The sequence below is a fragment of the Meleagris gallopavo genome, chromosome 10, assembly GCF_905368555.1.
Source record: "Meleagris gallopavo chromosome 10, MGAL_WU_HG_1.1, whole genome shotgun sequence".
Lineage (NCBI taxonomy): Eukaryota > Metazoa > Chordata > Aves > Galliformes > Phasianidae > Meleagris > Meleagris gallopavo.
The window spans coordinates 585,875-600,880 of NC_139413.1; the positions used below are offsets into that span (position 1 = coordinate 585,875).

The 15,006-nt window shown below is 42.3% G+C and overlaps 2 protein-coding genes across 2 annotated transcripts in view; one reads left to right on the plus strand and one right to left on the minus strand.

The window, feature by feature from the left end:
• Positions 1-570: 570 nt before the first annotated feature.
• Positions 571-8,390, minus strand: PTGS2 (prostaglandin-endoperoxide synthase 2). The gene is made up of 10 exons (XM_085231124.1): positions 8,225-8,390; positions 7,723-7,839; positions 7,472-7,615; positions 6,865-7,008; positions 6,266-6,447; positions 5,435-5,518; positions 5,013-5,259; positions 3,759-4,045; positions 3,459-3,606; positions 571-3,307 (listed from the first exon to the last, which is right to left on the minus strand). Exons 1-10 carry the CDS (start codon positions 8,274-8,276, stop codon positions 2,901-2,903), a joined length of 1,812 nt encoding a protein of 603 aa, XP_085087250.1. The 5' UTR covers positions 8,277-8,390; the 3' UTR covers positions 571-2,900.
• PLA2G4A (phospholipase A2 group IVA) overlaps positions 7,875-15,006 on the plus strand; it is a 109,339-nt gene continuing 102,207 nt past the window's right edge. The window contains exon 1 of the mRNA XM_085231119.1: positions 7,875-8,360. The gene's annotated coding sequence lies outside the window, so the exon portion shown is untranslated. The remainder of the gene's footprint in view (positions 8,361-15,006) is intronic.

A 15,006-nucleotide genomic window follows, 5' to 3' on the forward strand; every position in this document is an offset into this window, starting at 1 on the left:
ATTAACTGTACTGCTTCTCTTGTCCTAGCCCCATCATTCTGACTTGCAGAATTCTTTGCAAAAGCTAGTCAAAGGTACCTTTGCTATTTCCCCCCCCCCCAAGCAAAGCTGGACCCTCATGCAGAGGGAAGACATCTGATTGATGGTGTTCATAGAGAACATCACAGCTTTAGCCTCACTTGCTTCAGAAGGAGGTTGCTCTCTATGGCAAACTACCATAGAGGAACACAACACAAAAGGTGTTCTAGTTATTACTTGTATCCTGAAACACCTTTCCCTTTCAAAGTCTATTAAGCCCAAAGGGAAACACCTATGAACCGTTTGTGCATCAGAGAGCCTGAATAGTCACAACAAAGGGATATGAGTTACACTACCACACTGGCAGGTGATTCCAGCAGTGACCCATCCCTCCAAAACTCTTCAGTACAAAGACAGCATTGCTGGCATGCAGCATGGTGAGTGCTCTGTAGGTTTCATAGTGAAGTCTCTTTTTATGGGTGGCAGAAGAGATAACGGTAGCTGGATGATGTACAACTTTCTTCAGCAATACTTGGAATGAAACAAAGGAGCTCATCGACATAATGTTTTCAATTTATTTATATAAACAATTGCATTTAAAAAAAAAAACAACATTCTTGTCCTATAAAAATAGAGTGAAAAACAATTCACAGAATTTTAAATAAATAATCTCAAACATACACATTTATCACGATCAACTTGAACCCAGCCAAACCCAGCAGGCTGGGTCACATAAACATGGCTTCAGAGTATAAAGTGTAGAATGAACTGGATTGAGTGAACTGGATTCCTTTCAAAGCAGCTTGTAAGAACAAGGCTGAAATGAACTTTTTTTTTTTTTAAATGAATTCTTTTTTACCTATCTCAAAATAACTAGATCTGCCCAGACTTGTCTTTCTTTGATTTTAAGCCATACAGTTTTCCTTGTGAATGGTACATAGGTGCTCTAAAGCATGTTCCAAAGGTGGTCTGAATGATAGCTACATGCTTAACCAATAATTAAGTAGCTTTCATTAACTGAACACAGTACTGACCCCCTTTTTTTTTTTTTTCTCTTTTATACAAGATTATTGAATTTTTTTCCTTCTTTATGCCTTAAATATAAAAACCATCTCCCGAAGCATTCATACCAAGGACCACCTCAAATCAGTCACTAGTATCAACTGCTGTAGGAGAGCTGGAGTCAGCTATTTGTGCTACCAGTTACAAGTTTGCACTGTAGGACATAATCAGCATCTTTAAACAAATCAATAGAAATACAGAAGTTACAGTCAAGCTATACTAGTACCACAGTCATTACAACACAAGCCTCTACAAGCATTCAAGAGATTCAGGTGGAAATATAAAACAAGTCCTTTTCCACAAGTAGCCAAGGAATTTTGGCTGGGGGCATAGAATACCAGGTTGCTGCTCTACTCCAGTCTGAAGTAACATTCTTTTTATCTATAGTTCCCCAGCTGATTTTATAGGAAGATCATCTTCTACATTTCCTCTCTAGAAATTAAAAAAAGATACCCTTATATGCAAAGGTTGAAGTGCTGGTACAAGATCCCAATTAAGTTTTTATATGCCCCAATGAGACTAGATACTTTAGTGCTGGACCAGGACAAATGTGTCTGGGATATTTTGTGCTTAGCTAGCTATTGTTTTTTTTCTCCTTAGAGCTCTAGCCCCTCCTTTAAAATGCCTCTGTTTATACTTCAATAAATAAAACATTAACATTCCCCCTCCAACCAAATAAACAATTTATAGTCATGAGTTAGAGCTCTATTTATGTAGACCTAGACTAACAAAGCCTTGGTGCCTTGAAGTTTAGCTCACTCAGTGCTACTTATGTTTATATAGTGTCCCCATTTTTATTTTATTTTTTTTAATTTTCTAAATTATTCCCCAATAATTTCCATTTGGCTACATAAACCTATACTATAGTCATGTCCTTAAGGACAAAAGGAATGTATAGTTTTATCTAGAATGACAGATTTATACCATCCAGAGAATTTATATTGACCAGACAATTACAGCTACAAAACAAACAAACAAAAAAAAAAAACCCCACACTAATAAACTTTGGATTAAGTTTAAGATCTCCCCAAACTCAAAGTAAAAGGTCTACTGATATACAAGCAGCCTTGTTTTCCTGCCTGACAGTTGTGTCTAAGCTCAGTATCACTGTTAACATCATCTCACATAAATAATACTTCTGCAACACATGCTTCAAAAACAAGTAGGATCTCAGACAAGTTCTATTATCATTAAATAATTAAATTAATAATTAAATTAAAAATGATGAAAAAGTATAATGCCACACAAAAGGACAGACTTACAAAAAAATCAATTATGTAAATCACTGTACAAAGTGCCTTATTTGCATGAGGGAGAGGTAGTATCACTGACAAACGCAATGCATTTTCTGACTTTAAACAAGCAAGACTCAAACATGTATTTGTTAGTCTTGGAGTGCTCATACAGAATTCAGAATCTTTTTTAGCAGTTTTCATTAAATCATGTTCTCATTTTTAGTCTCAAGGTCTGTTTTCAAGTTTAAAAAATTGCTGAGGCAATAACTTGATTTTTGTAGTGTTATGTGACCTATTGAAGTGAGAAGACAACCCTAACACCCTTTGTCAAGTATTAAAACAAGTAAAAAATTGGAACTTGGTCCATTTTGGAATACGTAGTTCTGCTACAGAAGGCTTTAAACAAGGGATTCACTACTGCAGAGCTGAAACACAGAAAATCCCTTTTTCTAAAATGAAGCCTTACCTGAGTAAGGAACCTAGGGCAACCCTCAAAGTGAAGATGCAAACGGTTGCTTTTTGTTTTCTAAATACTAGAGCTATAAATAGAATAACTTAGATAAATAAATAAATTAGATGGCTAATTTACAACTCAGCAGATCGCTCTTTCAGTAGTAGTGTGGGGTTGATATCTTCCATTGCTGTGTTTGAGGTACTAACATTAATAGTTGCCTCTGTGGGTTCAGGATTTAAGACATGGAAAGCAGTGAAAGGACAGCCTTTCACATTGTTGCAGATGAGCTTCTGTAGGGAGGCAGTATTGATTATTTCAAACCCCACTTTTCCACCAAAGGTGCTTGGCTTCCAATACTCAGGGGAGCATATTGTATTTCCCATCAGTCCTTTCAGAGAGAACGGTGCGCCAATTTCTACCATTGTTTCACCAAAGATGGCACCTGGTCTTGGCTTTTCTACAAGAAGGCCTGGATACAGTTCCATAGCATCTATGTCTCCGTAAAGCTCTTCTAGTTCAGCAGCCATTTCTTTTTCTCCTGTAATTATTAATGATAAGAACAGTAAGTGGAAAGTCCTGTTTCAACAGCAACAATATCCTGCTGAAGTTCAGAAATAGCGTCACAGGTTTCTGTTATCACTTTAAGGAAAAATGGTACTTGTTTGTAAGGAAAGATTAAAAACTGTTACCTGTAAGTTCTTCAAATGATTTGAATGGTTTCAACATGAAGCGTTTCCTGTACTCATTCAAGGACTGGTATCTCATTTGTCTGCTTTGGTCAATTGAAGCCTTTGCTACTTTCTGTACTGCAGCTGGAACATTTTTGCCACCAGCAACCTATTGGACAGAAACAAAAAAGCAGTAAGAACTCCAGATAGAAGTTGAGAAAGTTGTATCTTTTATTATTAGTTCTGGTTAGATTTATTGCACTGCTGGTCAACCCCCAAGCTGATGTCTCCGTTTACTAGTAACTTGAGGAAAATACCTACCCTGCCAGCACTTTGCTTGGAGAAAGATTTCACCATATGGGAAAGGCCATGTTCCAGCATTATGGAGTTGTTGTAGAGGAACTGCTGGAAAGTGTACTCCTGGTCATGTATCTGAAAAGTGTCAGGCAGAAGTGGGTGCCAGTGGTACAAAGTATTGAATTCAGCTGCAATTCGGTTCTGGTATTGAAAACGCTGGTTGAACAGAAGCTCAGGATCAAACTTCAGTTTGAAGTGGTAGCCACTCAAGTGTTGCACATAATCTTCAATAACTATCTTGATCGTTTCTCCTGTTGAAGAATAAAAAGGATACAAAAAATAATAAAAAAAAAAATCAGTACTGCTTCCCCTAAGAAACACCAGGCAGTCACCCTGCTCTGAGGACACATTTCTAAGCTTCTCTAGGGAACAAACACACAGAAAACCTTCAAAACTATAGAAATAAAGAATAATACACTCATTAGCATTCTGTGGTACCTTATGGAATGGAGATTTATATTTTGGGAGATAAGTTTTTCCCCACCACCACCTCCACAGCTTGCTCCACTTTGCTTATCCTCTCTCAAACTACACTTCCTTTGGTTTTCTACAAGATCTGTAGAAAATCATTAACTACTGTCTACGTTGCATTTGATTATACAATGCTATCTAGGATAGTTAGGAGTAAAAGGAAGTCAGCATCTCGAGGCAATGTCTCAGCTTCTGAGCTGCTTAATGTAATTGCTTTCTCTTGGTTTACTGTTTCAGTGGCTATTTGGACACAGACTTTTTCAACTGTGTGCATCAACATTAACAAGATGTAATACCACTTAACAGAAAGTAAGACATAAGAAACATGTACAGTTTTATTCTATGCTGCTTCCTGACTTAACTACAGCCCATCTCAAAGCATACCTGAATTCACTCAGTCCCAGAAGAAAAAGAAGTTGTCACAGTTTGAGAGCAACTGAGGTCACCTAACCTCACAGGCTTTCTCTCTGAAAAAACTAACCTTAGCTTCCTGCCTTTTCAGTTCTGCTTCCCTTAGATAAAGGGAACTGTCTATGACTTGACTCCATTTTCTTCATTTTGGTATTTAACATGGGCAGGAGGAATCTGTATTTTAATACAGTTTCAGTAAGGGGTCATGAAGGCTCCGATTTATTCCCTCACATACCAATTAAAATTCTTATTAAGTTTACTGCAGCTGCCATAGGAAATGGGCAGAAGTGTCAAGCTCAAGAGAATGTTAAGAGTTCTGCATGCAAAGTAACACACCTATCAATATGAGTCTTGTAGTCTGAAATAGCTGCTCATCATCCCACTCTGGATGCTCCTGTTTCAAGATGTCACAGACTCTATTGTGTTCTCTCAGCCATATCGTTGCATACATCATTAGGCCTGGGACCAAGCCAAACACCTCCTGCCCAACAGAAAACTGCAGGTGCTCAGGAACGTGAGGAGGGTAGATCATCTCTGCTTGAGTGTCCTTTACTGTTGGTGGATACATTTCTCCATCAATCATCTGCCAGGGAGGGGGCACAGGAGAAAAAACAAGAGAATTATAAGCTAAGATGCTTATGAGTTACACCACATTGACTCCATTAATGCTAACTTTAGGCAAGCTATGCTGTGAACAGAGCACTAATTTTAAGAAACATGTCATCCAATAAAAAGGTGGCAGTTGAGATAAGATGTACCTGGTACTTTAGTTTTCCATCCTTGTGAAGTCTCAATTTAAGTTGCCTCTCCAGAGTCTCTCCATAAATGTGGTTCAAGTCAACCTGTAAAATAAGAGCATTAAGAACGTGAAGACAAGTCACATTTTTTGCTATTTTAGGACAGGTCCTATTTCTAATAGATGATCTGGCAACCACAGATGTTTACCTTACAGTATTGTTACCTTATAAGTATCACACACTGATATTTAAGATGAAGCCAAATTATTTCCTGGCAACTGCAGCAATCTCTGCATTAAGTTTTTAAATCAGACTGGCAATTTAAGAGGACTCTGTTTAGAGTGTCAATGGCATTTTATTAAGCAGACAGCACTTTATATATACAAAGATGTCACAGATTTCTGCTTTAGACGTGCAAACTATGTTTATATTGAGAATTTCTTCATCCCAAAACTGTTTTTTCATAGATAAATATCCTAAAATCCAAATTTGCTTTTCAAGTTCTTTTAAAACTGTCTAATTAGCAGCACAAAATAAAATACTGTATAAAGCATCTCTGCAACTGATAAAAAAGCAGGTTCTTTGAAGAAGTCAGAGTCCCCACTGTACAGAGATCTTAAGCAGAATTATGTGCTTGGAACTAACAGTTCTGATCTAAGAGATGCGACTGAGTTGCTGGAATTTTGCCTAAAGAGAAGCCACGTAAAGGGTAAAGCCAACAGTTTGTTGCTGTGTTGTACAGTATATTCACTAGTGTTTGCGTATCCTGACTACCTGTAAGATATCATTCTAACTGCTTGGTAGCTCCTATGAGCTTAGTGCTGCATTCAAGTTCCAAAGATATGATCTTACCCCATGGCCAAAAGCTTTAGTGAAGCCAGGTCCTTTCTTATGGTCTGTCTTAAAGAACTGATGAGTGAAGTGCTGGGCAAAGAATGTGAACATCACATTTGTGCCTTGTGGGTCAGGAATAAATTTTCTCCGCAGCAAGAATTTCTCCACAATCAGCTTTGAATCTGGGAGCTCTTTCTTACCTAGAAGAAAAGTTTCCTTATAGCAAGATAATCATGACAATTATGCTTCATACTTATTTTTACTCCTAACAACCAAACAGGTTTCCCTTTTTCAACTTTTTAACAAAGGATAGCAGCTTACTAACAAGGGGAACTATCAACTATCTCCTTTCTGTTGGAGATAGTCATAGCTTTCCCCATACTTATCTTTTTGAATTTATTAGAAGCTTTCTAATTCCTGGTTTTAGAACACAGTTCAGTGAGTACCAGAACGGTTATCTTTTAGGTCATTACACAACATAACTCATTCACTGCCACTCTCAAAGTCAATAGTGTATTAGGACAGTTGTAGGCAAGCAGATCTGTTGGTGTTTTCTAGGACAAAAAGATAAATGAAATTCCTAGAAATGAACACTATGTATCTGTTTTACTCCTTACCTTTAACACCCATCGGTGTTGGACAGTCATGTCCTACTGGTGGAAGGCTTCTTGTGTAATAGGAAAGATTAGAATAAGCTTCCCAGGATTTGTAATTATAGTCACTATTGTATGTTGGTGGGCTGTCAATCAAGTGTGATCTTGCTGGAAAAGAAAAGATGTATTTGGCATATACCAAAATATAGACTAAGAAGTACAAGAAGTCACAGTGCTATGTTGTTTCCATGTATTTTTTGTAGCAGTTGCATTCACAAATTCCACACATATAATCCCATTTGACTCCAGTAACTTGTGGCTCATGAATAATAGGAACTGGTCCCAGTTTACCAGTTAGATCCAGCTACTGAATTTATAACAAGCGGTTCAGGTTGTGTTAGCAAAGTCTGAGAGTCTATTTGAGATGAGGAAGAAAAATAATGCATGTCTGAAAGCCTATTTCACACCAAGTGTGAATATGCTTATAGATCCTAAGTTTTCTTTAGAGTGCTTTTACCATAACACATTTTATTTTGCTATTTTAATCAATAAACTAATCAAATAAAGTATTTGGAGCCCTACATGTAGCTCCTGTCAGTTAGGAGTACTGGAAGAGTGATTGTATACTTACATGTCAACACGTATCTCATAATAGTATCTCGTAAGAAGGAAATGTTGTTGATGATGTTCCAGACTCCTTTGAAGTGGGTGAGAATGTAGTGGACAGTATTTGGTGTAGGTTTCAATGTTAGTTTCAGCCACGTGAAGAATTCCGCTGTGAGCAAAGGTGGAAAGATTGGAAGTTGCCATTCAGAATAACCTGCAATTCTGTAATTGTGTTCTCAGAATCCATTTCCGTACAAAGAGATCAGAAGTACTTACGTGTCGTACAGTTTTCCCCATAATAGCCTGTCCTCGTGCAGTCACATTCATACCGGTCAAAGCCTGTTGTCATGCACACACCTCTGTTCTGACACGGGAGGGAACAGCAAGGATTGGCTGGAACGAAATCAAACGCCGCAGTTAAAAGAGCGCCTTCTCTACCGGATTAGCATCACAGGGCGGGCAGCAGAACGAGTCCAGCTCCCGGCAACATCACTGACACAGGTGGGAAGCGCACTGCTCGCGGGCAGCAACGAGCCAGCTCCGAACGCTGGCTCAGCGAGGGTCCGACAGCCCCGTTGCTACGCTAACTTCGGAGTCACGAAGTACGTAAAACGTGAAGCCCTACGCTCCGGCTGCGAGCATCGCCGCGGGCCCGGCCCGCCGCCGCCTGTCCGGGAGCTCCCCGCACCGCGGCCGTGCGGCACCGCGCGGCACCGCGCAGCACCGGGACGCAGAGCCGGAACCCCCGAGGCCAGCCGCCCGCCGCGCCCCCACTCACCTGCGTGGCCGGCAGCCAGGAGAGCGGCCAGCAGCGCACAAGGCAGGAGCATATCCCGGCGGGCTTCTTTACGCTTTCCTCGCAGCTACCGAAATCCCAAGGACGCTCGAAATCGCACAAATCGTACTGCAGCCAGGTACTCGCCCTCATTTATACATCCCGCCGTGAGTCACCTCCCCCCCCGGCCCGGAAACTAGCGAAAGGGGTGGGGGATTTCGCGAGCCTTGCTCCGCCCCGTCCCGCCCCCCGCTCCCACCTGCTGCGGGCCGCGCTTCGTTCCTCTCGGTCCGGTCTGGTGCGGTCCGGGCGCGGCGCGGCGCTGCGCGGTGCGTGAGGGGGTGCTGGGGGAGAGCGCCGGGCTGGGGGCGGGGGAGCGCAGCACCGCGCAGCGTAGCGGGGCGGCCGCGGGGTGCCTCTGAGCGCAGTGGGCGCGCGGAGCGGGCAGCCACGGGATCGTGTGCGCCGGGCTCCTTCCGTCGGACGCTGCTGACCCCCCGCTGACCCAGCCTTGGTTGGATCGTGGCTCATTCGCTTTTAGTGAGGTCATCTCGGCAGTTTCATTTAGTGAAGCGCGTTTCCTCACGCGCGGAGCAGAGCCCGTCGCAGAGCGTGGTGCTGCAGACGGATGCTGCGGGGGGAGACGGGTGTTTGGGGCGCACTTGGGTTAACTTTTGCGCGTTTGCCAATCCCGTTATTAGGTGTCTAACCTCAAAACGAGCAATGGTGCGTTTTTCCTCACCTTTGCCTTAAAGTGCCCCTGCTGCTGCTGAGCACTAAACAAAATCTTAGCTCATTTCCTCCCGGCAGCACGCAGACGGGATGCTTTTTGTCACAGATTTCTAACCGGCACACGTTACCTCTATTTTTACTCTTCGTTGCGCACGGAGGGTTACGAAACAGCAGAACGTTGCCGAGTTGTGTAAGGGCCGCGCGGTGCTGGGCCCACCGCTGCCTCCCCCGCCTCCTGCGCGCCCCGGGAGCAGAAAGCCATGGTCGGGTCTGTAACGACACGCCTCGAGATCTGAGGTGATTGGTGTTTACATTGCAAATCGTTGCCTTGAAAAGGGATTTAGTCCGATTTAAACAAAATCTTATTTTTGGCTCTGAAGAAACACGCTGTGGTTGACTGAATAATTTGTGTGCATCAGTAATAGGTCATCCAAGACGTTTTAGAGAACGGTGCACAAAGGTCTGTCATTGCGTGATTCTTCTGCAATAGCACAAGGCACATCTTCTGATTTTATGCTCACGCACACGAAGATATGTGTAGGTGTCAGTGTCCCTACAAAGCACTGCTAGCCTCGGCCACACATCTGGAGCACAGCGGGGTGTCGGAAGCCTGTCCCTGCATGTTCTGCTGCATGCTGGGCCTGTGTGCAGGTTGTTCAGCCCTCCCTGGTGTGAAACAGGGAGCCTGGCTCCTGCCTTACAAGCTCAACGACCGGTCCTGAAAAACAAGTGGTGTTAGAATCATAGAATCACAAGGTAGGAAAGGACTGCAAGATCATCTAGTCCAACCGTTCACCCATCACCATTTGTACCACAAGCACTAAACCATATCTCATAGCTCCTCATCCAGACGCCTCCAAACTGCCAGGGACGGCGACTCCACCACCTCTCTGGGCAGCCATTCCAGTGCCTGACCACTCTCTGAGAGAAAAAGTTCTTCCTCATGTCTAACCTAAACCTCCTCTGGTACAACTTGTGGCCGTTTCCCCGGGTCCTGTTTGTTGCCTGGGAGAAGAGGCCAAACCCCTCCTCATCACAGCCTCCCTTCAGGAAGTTGTAGAGTATACTGTTCCATGGGACAGGGTATAGAGAGGGACATCCCCTACACTCGGCACCATGGATCGAGGTCTAGCCTAGGTTCCTATTCTGTCTCACAGCGAGGTGATGGATGTTGCTGGGCACTAGGACCTCACTGAAAACATTAGACAAGTGAGGTGTTACTTTTTAATAAGATGTGTGGGAATTGGTAAATGCAGAAAGTATTTCTGAGATGTAGAACCAACAGTGCTAAAGGGAAAACTGAATGAATTGCATAGTAAAGAATTATCTTTGAAATGATTAAACCTTGCTTGGGTACCATGTAGGTATGGGAAACTATTAATAAAAGTTTTGAATTACAAAAACAAATGTTATACATCTTGAGCAACAGAGCAGAACTCGTCCGCTGAGAGTGAGGGGGTGCTGCTGCTGGCACCATGCTGTACCTGCTTCAGGCAGGGTGTGTGGTGAAAGGTGAGCTCTCTTCAGCCTGCTTCATGTTGGGAAGGGGCGTTTGTGCAGTGAGTGGCCGTGCTGGAGCTGGAGGCATCCAGCACCTGCTCTGGCGGGTTGAAGCAGAATGATGGAAAATCAGGGAGATGGGGTATGGTTGTTTTTCCAAAGGGTGCTTTTTACCCTCACGTGTTGTTTTGGGATTGCTTGTAATCAAGATCTGATTATTCTTGATATTATTATTCTTGAATGAGATTTTTTCTTATAAATAAATTATTTTTGCTGTGGCAGAATTCAACACCAGGTGTAGCGTCTTTGCATCAACTAACAAGTTCATTATTTATTTAACATATAAAGTGTCCATGAAAAAAATCACCATTATTTTTAAATAATCGTTTCAAATATCCTTTGCTCCAGATGAAGCAGTGTGTGGAACAGAGTAGCTTTCTCTACCTGAACATTTTCACTTTGACTGAAATTTCTGAAGATGGTGATTCCTGTATATTTCCCTTATGTCCCATTTCTGTTCCAGTAGTTCTGTCCAGAGCATCTGCTGGATTCACAGTTCTTTACTGAGGCCAGTTTGCTGGCTCCTGATGGCTGAGTTTCAGGAAAGCACTAGGAGAAAATTCAGCAGTCTGGCAAGCCTCAGTAATGCCCCTGGGGTACACAACGGACATCCCTATCCTTCTGCATTACCCACCACATGCACCCAGATCTCTGAGCAAAAGCAGTCCCACAGATAGGCTTGCTTTTGCCTGAAATCCTGAAAACCTAGGCAAGTTGTGTTGTTCTGATAAGAATGATGATGTTCCTAAGATGTTTGTGGCGTGTTTGTGGTGGTGAGATGGAGGTTTTGCAAAGTGGAAATGTTTGCCCATCATTTATCTTCCTTGCAAGGTGTATACAGTGTTTAAGCATAGCTTTCAAAGCCACAATTTTTTTTTTTATTATTTTATTATATATATTTTTAACAGATGCAGTTTTTCTTCTCCTGATTATCTTCATTCGTTCATTTTATCTGTAGCCATGGCTTGGTGGGAAAAATTAGGAAAAGCTTCATTTGTCATTGAAATGTTTATATCCCTGAAGTTAAATTTGCCTCTGCCACTCTGATATGTTTGTTAACGGCACATGGAAATTAAGTTATAGTTCTATATACATAGTGGCATATAAAGTAACATAGATTTTCCCCATATTAGTAGGCAGAACCCCACCTGGCCTGTTTATGACAGCTCTGCTTAAAGAAGCATAAAGTGTCTGAACCACAGAGTATCCTAGGTTGGAAGGGACCCATAGACATCACCGAGTCCAACTCCCGGCTCCACACAGGAACTACCCAGAATCTGAACCCCATGTCTGAGAATGATATCTTAATGCCCCCTGATCTCCAGCAGCTGTGGGCTGTGCCCACTGCCCTGGACAGCCTGCTCCAGCCATGGTGCAGACTCTTTCCCTAAGCCTCACCAGCCCCTCCCAGATTGCTCTGTGCCGTTCCTCCAGGCCCTGCCCCTGTCACAGAGAGCAGAGCTCAGAGCAACCCTTCTGCTCCCCATCATGAGAAAGCCATAGGCCACCACGGGACCTCCCCTCAGCCTCATCTTCTGTGGGTTGGACAAACCGAGGGACCTCAGCCACGCCTCACATCTCTTCCCCGCCGGACCCTTTATCATCTCTGTAGCCCTCCTTCGGACACATTCAGACAGCTCGATTCCTTTTTGTACCGTGGTGCCCACAACTGCACGCAGCATGCAAAGCTGCACCCATGCAGTATAGGGTGAGGCAGTCACTTCCCTTGGCCAGTTCGCAACGCTGGAGTGCTTGATGCACTGCAGGATACAGTTGGCCTTCCTGGCTGCCCGGGCACAATGTTGACTCACGTTCAGTTTGCTGTTGAGCAAGATCCCCCCAGTCCCTTTCAGTGGGGCTGCTGTCCAGCTTCTCCCTTCCCAGTACAGATAGCCAGGAAATGCAGAAGGGTTCACTGAATGTTACTGCCCCCTTCTGCTGGATTTTTTTTTTCTATTGTATGGCATGATAAATGATATTCATATGTTTTGGGTTTTTTTTGCCATTTAGATGGCACTTTATTTTCAAGGTGAGCTCTAATAAGTCAGTCATTTACGAAGCAAGCCACATAGTGTTCTGTTTTGTTACTGAACTCCATTAGATGAAATTGTCGTTAGATTCTTAAACAAAAGGCTGACAAAATTATATGTACAAGTTAATTTTAAGTAACTTCACTATAAACAGTGAAATGCATAATTAGAATTTCTGTTCTTGCAAAATTTCAAACTGTAACTATTCAAAGTGGAATTGAAGAAATGCTGGAGGTAGCAGATTATATTGTTCTGCCAAAAAAAGGCTGCCTTTCTTGTAGGATGCCTGGGATGGCACGGCTCCTGTGGGCTGCCACGCTGAGCTGGGTGCTGCGTGTCAGAGGGATGAGGACTGAGAGCTATGGTTTATAACTTGCTGGAAAAAAAGAGAAGTGGTAAACATAAGGTGTTTATAATATTGCCACTTAATGATCATAAATCACCTTTCTTACTTGGTTTAAGAATCAAGTATTAAGAATAGCTTCTGAATGCCTTTTTCCTTTTCTTCCTGTTTTCTACCTGCCCTCTCCTTCCATATGGTCAAGAAGTTAAGCTTTATAAGGAGAAGGTGTGAGTTTATTCTTATTTTGCATCATACAGGGTGAAAATGACCAAAGGTAATCTGCCTCTAAGTTACAGACCTATTAAACTTTTAATTGTAGTGAGTGGAAGGATCTTGTGCATCTAAAAGGATCCCTGGGAGAATTGCTTTTGCAGGTAAAAAAAAATACTCCAAAACCTGGTTCTTTTCGTTGAGCATGAGAAGCTGTGATTTAGACCTCTGCCATGTTCACCTGTGTGGTGGGTTTTCTTGTTGCTCCAAGATATGATGGGTAACAGAAAGACTCTTTTTTGTTGGGACTGTTCTGGAGAGGGAGCATCAATCTCCAAAGAATGCCTATGTTTCCAAGCGAGGTGCTGATGCAGTGTGCTGGTCAGCTCCTTTACTGAACTGATTGGATTTTTATAAATGAGTAAGTATACAATGCACGGTGTCAAGTGAAGGCATGTTTCTGCTGATAATTACAAAGATCCATGTCTGAACATGTAACAGTTTTGTGTTCATCATGAGCTCCAAGTCTAACATCTGTCACAGCTGTTACAAATTAAGTGTGGTATTTGTGGCACATTCATGGAAACATGAATCAAATATTTATAGGCGCTTTAGAGAATGGAATGAAACAAAGTGCATTTTTTTCTATCCATTTTTTGCCTTTATGGGTTTCTAAGAAAATAGAAAAACAGCCCGATCAATGAGTTGTGTGGGATGCACACATTGCATGGTAAAAATGGTAAAACCAAAGATATGTTGCATCAGCTGATATTGAAATCAGAGGGGCTGCTTGCACTGAAGCTGGCAGTGAATTTATTTTCACTTCTTTTTAATATGTTTCAAATGTTTTCCCTTCCTTTGTGATTGTAGGAGTCTCATCATCATGTTATTTCCTGGCGAACAGACCTGTTATATTTCTTCAGCCTGTACTTTTCTGCTCTTTTATTGCAAAATGTGCTTGATCTGAAGCTCACTATCACCATCATGTTAAATATGTTGCAGCACAAACACTCTGCAGAGTTGTTGGGTACAAAGATATGATAACAAATCTGCGTGTTCTGAAAACATTCTTGAAAACTGAAGGAGCTGAGGAGGAAGTCTGTCTTTATGCTTCTTTTGCTGCCTTCTGCTCATCAGAGATGTGTTAACAGAAATGTGTGGCTGTGTACTTGCTTTAAACTCTCATGAAACCAGCCGGTTTGTCTGGCCAGGATTGCCATTTTTCTGTCTTTTTTTCTGTGTTCTCTTGGAGAATTCTGGTCATTTGGGTCTCAGTTTCACTGGGATCCCTACGTTCTGCAGGTGAAATTCTCAATTACCTGGTTTCAATAAAGGAGATCTATTTTTTTCCAGGTTAAAAAAAAAAAAAAATCATGGTAAAAACAATTTCTGGAGCTTCTAGACTGCTTTAGTTTTGCTTTTGTCGTCTGGAATGCAAAAGAAATGTGTTCCAGTGAAGGCTGAGCATGAATGTGAAATCTGTGAGGTCCAGGATATGGGTGGCTGTGCTCTGAAGCACAACACCACAGACAGTGTGCGGGTCCTGCCTGCCAGCATAGAGCTGCTTCAGGGAGCAAAGTGGGCTGAGATGGGAGGCCAGTCAGGTGTGGATATTGCTTAGGAAAAAGGAGCTGTACCTTAAATCCAAATCAGCTCTTTCTTCCAGAATTATCCCAGAAAGAAATTGTCAGAACTAATGGGTAGTTGGAAGAAAAAGCTACTGCTAATTTAGGGAAGAGCTGAGTGAATTTGGTCCCAAATGAATTTTTGTTTTCTGTTTAAGGAAGCTTACCTATGCACTTAATCTGCAAATCAGAGATTTGCAGAGAAACAAATCCACTGCTTGTGTTTTATTTGGAAACTGAGAGGAATTTTGGATTGTGCTTTCCAATATGGGAACGTCTTCTCAA

What these genes read in the sequence shown, in the direction of transcription:
- PTGS2 (XM_085231124.1), bottom strand. Translation starts at nt 8,276, where the DNA reads ATGCTCCTGCCTTGTGCGCTGCTGGCCGCTCTCCTGGCTGCCGGCCAC. An exon ending in TATGAGATACGTGTTGACAT is followed by an intron (nt 7,009 to 7,471) that starts GTAAGTATACAA and finishes TTTCTTTTCCAG; the next exon opens with CAAGATCACACTTGATTGAC. An exon ending in CTAAAGCTTTTGGCCATGGG is followed by an intron (nt 5,519 to 6,265) that starts GTAAGATCATAT and finishes CTTATTTTACAG; the next exon opens with GTTGACTTGAACCACATTTA.